This window comes from Notothenia coriiceps, unplaced genomic scaffold, assembly GCF_000735185.1.
Source record: "Notothenia coriiceps isolate Sejong01 unplaced genomic scaffold, NC01 NC01_scaffold00025085, whole genome shotgun sequence".
NCBI lineage: Eukaryota > Metazoa > Chordata > Actinopteri > Perciformes > Nototheniidae > Notothenia > Notothenia coriiceps.
The window spans coordinates 39,407-51,737 of NW_011357786.1; the positions used below are offsets into that span (position 1 = coordinate 39,407).

At 42.9% G+C, this 12,331-nt stretch overlaps 1 protein-coding gene across 2 annotated transcripts in view; it reads right to left on the reverse strand.

Annotated features, from left to right (window-relative positions):
* tubgcp6 (tubulin gamma complex component 6) overlaps positions 1 to 12,331 on the reverse strand; it is a 33,208-nt gene that overhangs the window by 9,065 nt on the left and 11,812 nt on the right. Inside the window, exons 12-20 of one of the 2 annotated variants that reach the window (XM_010783331.1) lie at positions 12,127 to 12,208; positions 11,469 to 11,557; positions 10,494 to 10,609; positions 8,979 to 9,117; positions 8,766 to 8,864; positions 6,939 to 8,667; positions 6,288 to 6,404; positions 3,160 to 3,328; positions 1,953 to 2,094 (exon numbers count right to left, since the gene is read on the reverse strand). In XM_010783331.1, coding sequence (XP_010781633.1) covers positions 1,953 to 2,094; positions 3,160 to 3,328; positions 6,288 to 6,404; positions 6,939 to 8,667; positions 8,766 to 8,864; positions 8,979 to 9,117; positions 10,494 to 10,609; positions 11,469 to 11,557; positions 12,127 to 12,208 — 2,682 coding nt within the window. Of the gene's footprint in view, positions 1 to 1,952; positions 2,095 to 3,159; positions 3,329 to 6,287; positions 6,414 to 6,938; positions 8,668 to 8,765; positions 8,865 to 8,978; positions 9,118 to 10,493; positions 10,610 to 11,468; positions 11,558 to 12,126; positions 12,209 to 12,331 lie in introns of both variants that reach the window. The other variant, XM_010783330.1, reaches the window with a different exon arrangement.

Below are 12,331 nucleotides of genomic sequence, written 5' to 3' on the forward strand. Positions count from 1 at the left end.
AAGAGACTCTGAAAGTTTCAGGGGAAAATATTCTCTCTCTTTTAGTCCTGATCCATTTATATAATAACCTGTCTGAAAATGAGCTGATCAGATTTTGGCCACTTTATGTCATAATGATTTTTTGGCTTGTGTAACCATTAGCCAATCAGCAACCAAGGTAAACCCCCCCCCCCCCTTATCACCTGAATCTCCTCCTAGAGCACCACTGTGTTCTTGTTAACCAAATATCTCTCAGAGGGGCGTGGGGAGGGGCTCCTTATTTTCTAAAGTAACAGACAGAGGGTGGCCGTTTCTCAATCTCGAGGAAACTGGCTTCCAAGCCAATATTTCAAGGATGCTACGTCATCGAGTGCCGCCAAAGGACTGTTCCAATCTCCAGCATACTTGGAATTCCACCGAGGCCGCGTCCTTGGTTTGGGGGTAATTCCGAGGTTGCACATGGGTAGACTTCGCGTCCTTAAAATCCCCACAATGCTTTGCGAACGGACCAATTTCCCCAAATCTGTGGCGGAAAATGTAAGGCCAAGCAAGCATCCTCGCGATTGAGAAACGGCCACAGTTTCTCAATGTCGAGGACGCTTCCTTGGTAGCACATGTCTTCCGAGTCACTTCCTTCAGAAGCAAGGCAAGAATCCTTCCTACCCTTGGAAAACGAAGAATGATGGAACAGGCTAACAGGTGTGCATACAGTATGCGAGACCCCCCCTTAAATGGAGCGCGATTTCCGCCAAAGATTTGGAAATCGGTCCGTGCGCAAAGCATTGTGGGGATTTTAAGACCGCGGAGGATACACATGTGCAGCCTCGAAATGTCTCGCTACGAAGTACGCCGGCCTCGGTAGAATTCCAAGGAGCCTGGACATTGGAACAGTCGTTCGGCGGGACTCGATGACGTAGTATCCTTGAAATAGGGGCTCTGGAGCATCCTTCCTTGACATTGAGAAACACCCAGAGAATCAGCCCTTTTGAAACAGGGCTGAAACAGAGGGGTTTATGGGATGCTACAATGCATGATGTTTGGTGTTTCGAGGCAAACACAGAGACATGTTTTGAATATATCCGAGACCTATACTATATAGATGAAAAACAGTATAATAGGAGACGTTTAAGGATTTTGTAATCATACTTCTTCCAAGTCTCCTCAAATATGCGACCAAGGCCTAAGAGTTGGCAGCGTTTTCCCCCCAGCAAACACTGCGTGTAGTCGATTACAGTGATTAGCTGGCTTTCCGGTTGAAGGTGTGCTAATCAGTGAGATCAGCTGGTGTAGTGTTTGGCTGGAACAAAAACCTTCTGTGTGATGGGCCTCATGAGACGGATGTACATGAATGTTTGTGCAGAACAACACCGAGGTGCCAAGGCTGTGATTGTTATATCGCGGCAGGAAGCTTGGGGGTCTGAGATTCTAAGCAGGGACGCATCATGTGATGAAGCAAAACAGCCACAGAGACCTCAGATATAACATATTCTTATATTAAATTGTGAAAAATAATGTGACAAAGCTGTACGCCCAGACAATTATCACTGTGTCAGCAGATACAGCTAAACAGCAAAAAAGCTTGAAAAACTGGGAGACTAATAACTGCAAATTTCACATCAAAGGATATGAACACCTACACAAGACATTCACTAGGGAATGAATCAAGAGTCAGGTACATTTTTAAATCTGTGTACTGGTGTATGCCTAGGGTAATACTCAGGATGTACTTACTGTTCCTGCACAAAATTATTTAGTGTACAAGGTGACCTTCGCCTGCTTTCAAGCTTCGCAGCAGTTAACACTGAATACATGCCGTGGAGAAAAAGTGTTTGTTTAAAATGTATTGCATTAAACTGGAGACATTAGGCCTTGAACAAGTTGTCCTTGCTCGTCCTCTGCTAGAATGCAATAAATACATAATAAATACATCTCCCTTATTTACTTGAGATATAGGAGTTATATAAGAGCTTCACCTTTTCAAAGAGCAGATCGCTGAGGGACTGTGCGAACTCGCCATCCTCCATCAGCAGGAAATGGCGCAGCGCCTCAAAGTGTCTCTCCACCCCTAACTCCACAAAGAAGTAGTCCACCACAGCCTTGTTCACCAGAGAGACACTGGGGATGGAAGGTGGAGGAGACAATTAGCAAAATAAGAACAGTTTACATTCAAGAATGAGGGTAAAATGTCAACAAAACGTTCACATGTAAGAGGTTTATCTCTCATTCAGAACAATGGAAAGGCTCTCCTCTCACTGATTACTGCACATCACCATGGAAACCTTTGATCTCTGGGCTCAAGCACAGGTGTTTCATAACGGTTAGCTCAAACAAAAACACCTGTGTGATGGAACATGATGATGTCATAACTCTAACTGACATGCTCAGAAAGCCACCAAACATCACATGATGGTTAACTCTGTGGCCCTGAACAGCTCTACATCAAATATGTTACTATGGCAACGCATCCCTCGCCATAAAACTGCTGACTTGCATATTTAATTAAGGTTTTGAGGAAAATAGACATCAGCTCTGGAGAAAGCTCAGGGAATATACTGGTGTTTCACTTTTTGGATCATTCCTGATTACCATTTAAATGATTCCTAACAAGTTGCCATTTCGTTTAACAGTGGGATAAGATGAGGCTCTTTTTCCAGAAAAGTCAGCGGGGAAGATATGAAAATAGAGTGAAAAAAAAAACTGCAAACATCATAGTGCCGTCTACGCATGCTATTAAAAAGCGTTAATACAAATGTAGAGCTATACTGCTAAATCTACTGCATCCCCTCTGTGTGCAGATAGGGATCAGAAAGCATTCCTTTACACACAAAGGCTAAACAGCAAAGTGAGCAGAAACATTTCAGGTGAAGACTGACAAGCTTGTCTGGAGCTCTGATGGCATTTCAAACAGAAAAAGGATCCTACAAAGATGAAAAGTAATAAGAATATAAATTATTCCTCCAGCAGAATGTGCACTCAACTACAGTTTAAGTGGATTGAAGTAGCAGAAAAATGACAAGAGATCAGTGAAAGCCTCACACATGCATTTCTCTTAAACAAAGTATTCCACTTCAAGTTGAAATAATCACGTTTTTCTCAAACACTCAAAACTAACATTTATAAACAACAATAAAATCCCGACCACACTTTGCTCCTGCAGCTTTCTCTCAGTCAGACACTTACTGTGTGGTGAGCGGCGTGGTGACGGCCTGTTTTATCAGAACTGGCAGTGAAACCAACTCGCTGAGCTGGACGGCGGTGGTGTCTGTGGCTTTGCAGAGCGTGGGGTCCATAGGGAAACCCCAGGGGCCGCGAGTCACCTGCTTCAACAGCTGACACTCAGGGGACGAAGCTGCAGGAGAGGGAGATCAAAGGCATGTTCCATGAATTCATATCAATCTCACAACTGAAGAAAACTGTGGCATTGTAAAAAGAGCAAAGGAGAAATTATTTGTATAATCAAAGGAAAAATATTATCTTAATACTGTAATATGATGATAATAAATACTTTAACAATTCATTAAATGATTAAGCTTAGGGAAGATACAATTAGTCAATTTAATCAATGAAATTACATTTATTTGCAACTATTTAAAATAAAAGATTAAGAGTAATTTTTCTGACCAAAACTGTCCGTTCCATTGTTCAAATGTTAAAATTCACGTGTTCTTTTATGATGTTAAAGGTCCCATGTCATGGCCATTTCTACTGATCATAATTCCATTGTTGAGGTATACTAAAATACATTTATATTGTGCAATTTTCCAGACTCACATTGGTTTCTCATACAGCATCTCTGTATAGTATGTGTATTCACTCTCTGTCCTAAACGGCTTGATGGAGCTCCTGCCCCCCCCCTCCCTGTGAGCCCAGTGGCCGTCTGCGAGACAGCGAGACACAGCGAAACCCAGCACGAAACACACACCCGCAGCCTGGCTGGGAGTTTGTGTGTGTGCCCAGGCTGAGTTCCGCGGTGTGTGTGTGTGAGGAAGTCCGCGGATTGGTCCAAACGTAACGGGCGCTCCGCGGACGTAACGCTTACGTCACTATACCCCGAAATACGTCTCTATAACAAGAAGTAAACAATGGGAAGAAAGAAAAATCTCCAACGAGGCGTTCTTGGGGCAGCATGACAGGGTCTTTTCTGGTGTTAGAGTTATTACTCGCCATACAGGGCTGCTACTTTGAGGGTTTTGCACGAAAACCTTTCATAACACACAAGGGGACGGCGTATATAAAACCAGAAAAGCGATGACATGGCCCGACCTTTTAAAGTGGATGGTCTTCAGTTTTTGCTGATACTTGCACAAACCAGACATTTCCACATGTGGAGGCCTTATTGATATTTATTGTATCCAATAATAATAAAGGTTAGTCCTACTCCCCAAAATCTAAGATCTGGTTAAATGTGGGTTTCCGGTTGCTCACTAAATGCCAGGTCTCCTCCCTTATTTTTTTTTGAATTATTGCACGGTTGAATTAGTGCATAGTTATTTACTGATCAGTGTTTTCATTAAAGTAACGTAATATATTGCAAATGTCAGTGTCAATTTTGCTAACTTTCTATAATTTATTAGTAACACCCGCCCTGAGTAATTAAAACTGCTGAACTTTTTGATTCGAGTAGTGTGGAAGATGTGTTGGCTGAGCCTGATTTCAGCGGAGACCCTGGGAGCCGGCGATGAATAATGCAGCATGGACACGCAAAGCCGAAAAAGACAGGATTGATCACGTTCAGCGAACCATGATGCATCCCAACCAAACATAAACCAGACTTAATTACCCTTTGCTGAAATATCACTGGCCTTTTTAGTGCAACCACTGCGGCATGCTGGGGATGGGGAGTAAATTATTTAACAGCCTCCGCGAAAAACATCACTCCTGAACATGTCAAAAAGATTTGTGTTGGATTTACATGAAGCTAAACTCAACGCTGTAAGGGTGCATCATTTTTATATCTCAGCCGAATTGATAACATGAATGTTTTGGCTCCGCAGTTTTCACAATGATGTTTTCATTTATCATTAAGTTATCAAAACATCAGGGAAGCTAACTGGCCGCACATATCCGCTCCACAACCATGTAGACATGCTCAATATTCTTACATTTGAATACTAGATATCACCGAAGATCCAGGGGTACATTTTTTTTACCAGAATGTTTAATGTTTAGGCCTGCAACCGTTTTGTTAGGAAACATGAATGCGCTTAGGCTCTTATTGTTTTAAGAGTTTAGTCCCCTCCCCCTCACTCCCATTGCTCCCCGGGCGCTGTACAATAGCTGCCCACTGCTCCTAGTACAGGCTATATGCAGGAATCCTGAAGTCAAATGTAAAACCTTTTAAGACCCTTTCCATACATTTGAAGACCTCATCGCCACTTCGAGTTTTAACCGGTTACCTTGGCGACACACTTTACCTCAAATTGACTATATACAGTATTGATTGTCATTCCTCCTTATCTTCCAACCATTTGGACACAAACATGCATTTCCCCATAACGATGTTGTTTAACAACCGGCGTAAACGGAGCTTCGTGCGCTATCAAGCAGTGAGCGTGCGCTGTCCTGTTCAGATGACGTCAAATCCAACAGGATGCCATAAATAAACGACACAGAATCACACTACACACCTACGCAATGATTACATTCAGGCAGACTGTAGAATACAACCTCTTTGGACAATTTATATACTTATTGAAAACAAGCTACAAAATGTAATACCTTGGAAAATGCCGTTTAATACTTGTTAATAGCCTTAATTTTCGCTAAATTGATTTATCAACTTTGAATACTTTTTAAGACCTCGTGGACACCCTGTCATTATTTTAAAGCAGAAGAGGTACAATTATTTGTATTATATTAACAACCAAATCATTTTAGTTGTTTTGATTTATGCTTGGAAAACAGTTCCTATTTTATCTAATTAATGACTTTAGGCCATTGCTACTTAGATTATTAATACCAAATATTCACCTTTAGATACGTTTAGTTTAATTTGTAATACTAATTGTCCTTAAAACTGTAACTCACTCATTTCTTATATAATTGTATTTTTATCAAAACGTTTTCTGTTAATATACATCAATTCATATCCTCTCCTACAAAGTCAAGATGCGGAGTTCCTCAAGGTCTCGTTTTTGATCCACTTTGTTTTCCTTTTAGATAATAATTATAATAATTATTTGTCACTACATTGTATCTGGAATTGTAGCCCTTTTGCCCAAATTTCCCCTAGCATGTACACAAATGCTAATGTCTTGAACATCATAGTGCTCAGATAAAATGTAACCAGAGAAATGTTTTTAACTAACCCATCAGGTTGTAGCAGTCTTCATATTGTTCCACCTCGTACTGAGCACACAAAGCCAAGAGGTATTCCTGCTCAGACTTTTCTCCAGGAGACAAACCAAAGCCGGCTGCCCAGGACTCTGTGAACCCTGAGGAGAGATGTACAACAATGACTTTAACATAGAAACACAATCTGTTGGTAGACACAACAAACATGAATGCATCAGAAACAAAAAGGGAAACAAACACAATCGCTGTCTTTCATAGAATGTCTAGAAAAATTGAGTTTTAAATGAAAAGGCAGAGTCAGTTGATGCAAATTCAATTTTATAACACAACCATAACAGTTATAAGTGTTCAGTGTAAATAGAAAACTAAGCTTTGTATGCCAATTGCAGAAATGGAAAGAAGGGTGTTTTATTGAAGCCCTCAGGCATTCATTTCAATAATAAAACGTTTTCATTATCTACTTGTTGTGAACATCTATTTGAATGCATGTTTTTCTGTTGTCTTGAGTTGATAAAATAAAACAGAATGCAAGAGTGAGTTTATTGATCTGGAATATATTTGTATCAACGATCTTAACATCTTACTATACTATCCAAAGATTTCTAAGTGGCACTAAAGCGTGCCTCACAGCTGCAAAACGATATCACTTAAATATTATACATTACCTTTACCGTCTTCATTGTCTTCTGTCTTCTGCTGATTCAGGATGCCATCACCCTTCACCACACACCCAGCCGCAAGTGAAGAGTCTGATGAGTGGCCATAAGTGCTGCCTGGTAGTACAGAGGGTTGCAGCTCTTTTCCTAAGACCGCGCAACCCCCCCCCAGCGTCGAATCCGAGGAGTGGCCGTAGGCGCTGCCGGGTACCGGTGATGGAAGTGGTTCAGTTTTCGACACAACACATCCACTGGCTATATGTGAGTCTGAAGCATGACCGTGGGCACTGCCGGGTATAGGGAAACGCTTGGCTTCGTCCCCTGAAACTACACATCCAGCCCTCAACCCTGAGTCCGAGGAGTGACCAAAAGTGCTTCCAGGTAGTGAAGGAGAGGTGGCTTCATCTCCTGATACCACACAGCCTGGTCGAAGTATACCGTCTGATGCATGCCCATGTTTACTCGCACGAGGTGTTGCTTCGGTCACGTTCGACACAAACTCACCCACTTTTATATTAGCATCCGAGGAGTGACCGTGGATGCTGTGAACAGGAAGTGGTGCGACAAAATCTGAGACATTTTCGCCGACTATAAAGTGGTCATCTGACGCATGGCCGTGGACATTTGGAGAAGGAAAAGCAGCGACAAAGTCTGAAACATTTTCCCCGACTTTAATGTGTGCATCAGAAGAGTGACCGTGGACACTGTGGGAAGGTAGAGGGGCTTCAACTTCTGAAGCATGTTCTCCAATCATCATGTGTGAATTTGATACATGCCCGTGGACATTATGGGATGGAAGAGGAGCAGCTACCTCTGATACAAGCTGTCCGATCTGTATGTGGGAATCAGAGGAATGGCCGTGGGTGTTAAGTGAAGGCTGCTGGGCAACCGCGTCGAAAACTGGCTCTCCAGAGACCTGAGTGTTTGGCATTGAAATATTATCAGCTTTATTTTGAGCGCTTCCATCAGGTAGAACAATCTTACCACAATCAGAAAGACTTGTCTCTGCTTTGCCACTTAGCTCTGGTTTGTAGGTCGGCAAAGCATCGAACACATAATCGTCGACAGATTTAGCGTTTTCTTTATTTCCCTCTACTATAGTTTCTAAACTCCTTGTTTCAGTCTTCTGTTCTGACATAGACGCAACTTCCTTCTGCTTGTTGTCAGTCATAGAGCCACTCCCATCCACCAGCTGCACTGAGGCTTGAGAGGGATGTCCATAAATGCTTGCTGTAGAAGTAGATGTTTGGGGCCCTTCTGGGGTGTATTGGCCCAGAGGAAAGCTGGATTTGGAGGCTTGGCCAAAGGGGCTGGCTCTGGGGACGCCAACCTGGACTTGAGAAATGTTCTCTCCTATTGGGATGTGAGAAAAAGAGGGATGGTTTTGGATCATGTCAGGCTGGCCTGCAGGTCCCCAGCGAGGCCGGGGCTGGACTGAGGCTTGGCCAGTGATACCCTCCAGTGGACTAAAGGGGGCACTGAAGTCATAGTCTACTAGCTGTGCTGTAGGAAACACTTCAGGTAGCTCAGAGCCAATCTCCTGTAAGGCAGAGTCCACCTGCTCGCTGGAGGCATTCGATGACTTGGGGAGGAAGTCATTGATGTCGATATTTTCAGAGATAAGGGCAGGGTCTGCTGTACGGGGGTTGGTTGAGGATCGGTGAGGTGGTGGTGAGGCAGCATGAGATTCTTGAGTCTCCGCTGGCTGCTGCTCAGGCGGGTCCTGAGTGGGAGATTCCTGTTAGTAGAAGATGCCAATGAGCATTAACTTCCAAAAAGCAGAATTAAATAACGAAAAAAGGATTATATTGAAGAAAAAACGGTGTGTTTTCATACCAGTGCTGGTTGTGGTGCAGTCTGTTGCACTGAGGGAACAGCTTGAAACACTTCCATGGGAGGTCTCTCCTGGCCTAAAGGATATTTCTCGAGAATTCCCTGGAAATAATTCACAAGAGCTTTTTTTAATTACTTCCTTTAGCTTAAAAAGTCTCTTTGAACAATCTTCACTTTTGTCTTTTGTTGTGTTTTCTATGTTAATTCACTACCCACCTGAACCTGCTGCCTGTCACGCATGACAAACTGAGATCGGGCTTCATCGAGTCTCAGTCGCTGCACCCGCCACATGGCCCGCCTCTCTCTGCGAGCTGCCTCCTCTGACATACGGCTGTACTGAGCTATCAGCTCTTTCCTACAATGCACAAGTGGTAACACACAAGTAACAAGTAAAAACATTAGCTGAGGGTTTCATGGGGGGGGGGGGGGGGGCAGTAACTTGCTGTAAAATGAATGTATAGGAAAGGGTCCAGGTCATATAGAGATGCATATTATCAAGATTTCCATTATGTAATCTGTTCTCTTGATTTACGAAGGAATCGATAGGTCTACAAAGTGTCAGAAAATAGGAAATAATGCCCTACTTTCAGGGCACATTCAAAGGAGCGCAATTCTGCTCCTTTTCAGGTTCATATTTGAAGTGTGTGGGAGACCTCTGCTGTGAACTTTGGGATCTAAGCCTTTACAAACTATTTACATGCACGAAGACCTATATAACCTCTATAATATATAACACACAACAGGCAAGGGAAAACCTCAAAAGGCATACTAGGGCCTCTTTAAAATGTCTTGTTTTCTTGTGCTCTAATGATTTGAAACATGGCTGTTGTGGATCCGAAATGCAACCTCAAATTTGACATGATGTTATTTTTCTCCAAAGGTTCATCAGTCACCACATCGCTTGTCTGCACTTTCTTATTAGTACTGAACATAGATATGAAGAAGCAACATATTAATATTCGCTACTCATCCTAAACACAGGTCTGATATTCCATCACACTATAAATAATATGTCTTATTTGAATACCGAATCATTTATATTTAAATTTGAGTGCAAATCATCCAGCAATCAGTGTTTCTTTCTACCCTACAATGATAAGCTCTCGTGTGCATGCGCTCATGGGGGACACTGATAAGGGTATTGGTCTGCAATAAGCCTGAGTGTGAATATGTCATTTCAGGCTCTGTGATGGCTTTGAATTCAATTATGAGCAATTTGCTAAACCAATTGTAGGCCACTTGAATGATCTATAAATACTTAATCAGTAAATGCCTGTGAAATATGAAATGTACATTTTTCTTAAGTGGATATCCCATATAATAAGGGCCTAAAACGATGTAATAAATATTCCTGCAAGGCAGTAGGGTGAAGGAAGCCAGCGTGAATGGATTAGTTAATGAGCTATAGGGGACGGGCGCAGGTAAACTCTGATTTCCATCACATCTTTGAGCTAACTTTTCACTATTTTAAGGAAATCAACTTGTGCTGTGGTCGTATAACAGGCTCTGATCACATTTTCTCATGCTGTGGCATCATGTAGTTATCCAAACTGCATGGGAAATTCATCACATCACCAGCTGCTGAAATACCACGCGCAGATGGAATTAATGTCCCATCATGTTTGCAAATTCTAGGTTAATATAGTCTAGATCAAATAAGAACTTTACAGAGATTAAAAAATCATCAATAAAACATGGCAGTCTCTAGTAGGGGCTGTAAAGCACTCAGACCTGGCTCTCTGCTCCAGTTGCTCCTCCATGGCCTGTAGTCTCTGCTCTCTGTCCCTCAGCTCTCTGGCAAAGCTGAAGTCGTCCCCCTGCTGTCTCTTCACAGCAACATTTCGCCACTGGTGCCAAAAAACACACAAACACAAACATGTACGATTGCTTGCAGCTTCTAAAATGGGCATCGGAAGCTGTGGGAGGAATGTCTGGATCCAATTTCTGCTTACATTAATGTGTCTCATACATACATTTCTGACCTGAAGGATGTTGTGATTTTAAAGCGGCTGTAATTGAGATGTATCTAATGCAATGTGAAAGGGGTCGGCTTTAGTGATGAACCTACAGAGGAATATTTCCTGAATGTTCAGCTACCATCTGTTTTACGGGGAGTTCAGGATTATTATTTAGCTTTACCTTACAGTTTACGTTTACTTTTATAGAGCCAAAGTCGGCCTGGGTGACGAACTCCCCAAGGGGGTGGCAATATCATATCTGGGGGTTGCACAAATATGGTTATGGACTGGAGGTAAAAAAAGAAACAACATTAAAAGTAAAATACATTTTTTTTAGAATGGGTAATGGCTTTTACAATTAATATTAATTAAAATATAAAAATGTTGCTGTGGGAGGGCACAGTATTAAATATATTCAAATTTTTAGATGCCAAACAGTGTTAAACCACTTGCCAGTAAAGTGCACCTACCTCTGTATACACAGACTGTTTCCTTCCCAATTATTATTCTTGAGGTTGAGAAGCACTGCTCTAACCCACCATCTTTTCTCACTTCTTACACATTTCTCAATGCAAACATGCACCTTTTCCAATTTGTTATTACTCTTTTTTTCACACAACACGCACGCACACACACACGCACGCACACACACACACACATACACAATCACACACACACACACACACACACACACACACACACACACACACACACACACACACACACACACACACACACACACACACACCTCTTGCTCCTGCTCCAGGTGCTGCTTCAGCTCATCAAAACGCTCTCTCTTCTTGGCTTCCTCGGCCAGACGTTGTGACACCTGGCGCCCTACAGGAGCCGAGAGAGATAACAGTGTGCTGCTTACCCCCCCGCATCGAAAAGCACGTAACAATTCTGTATTTCTCTGTCACACACACAAAACCGTCACCATCTGCCTCAAACACCAACAAATACACTGAGACACCCTTCTAGCACCAGGCCAGACTTTTCACACCCCTCCCAGACTCTGCCACACATCTTTGATGTAATAAATCATGTGGAGAAACTGTGCGAGCGATGATTACAATCCACAGCCTATAGAGCAGGAAGCTATTCAAAGCATCCCTCACTGCTTTGGCCTGTGTGCATCTCTGCTGCTCCCCTGCAGGAGGAATGATTGTAGCTGAAGGACACTCTCATAGCCAAGAGCAAGAAATTGAGTGTGCTTTTTACAGCGGTGTGCATATACATCAAACAAAACCATACTTTCAGTGTGTGTGTGTGTGTGTGTGTGTGTGTGTGTGTGTGTGTGTGTGTGTGTGTGTGTGTGTGTGTGTGTGTGTGTGTGTGTGTGTGTGTGTGTGTGTGTGTGTGTGTGTGTGTGTGTGTGTGTGTGTGTGTGTGTGAGTAACACTAACCGCGGATGCTCTCCAGGGTTTTGACTGTCGACTCTCTGACCTGATTGATCAGCTCCTGGCGCGCCCGCTCCACTCGCTGGGCCTTACGAAAGACAGACAAGAAATCATCATTACCAGAGATCTATCCGGCTGCCCTGTAGCTCACCTCTCCTCCTCGGGCCTCTGCCAGTCAGCTCTGCCACCACACACACACGATATAGGTCAC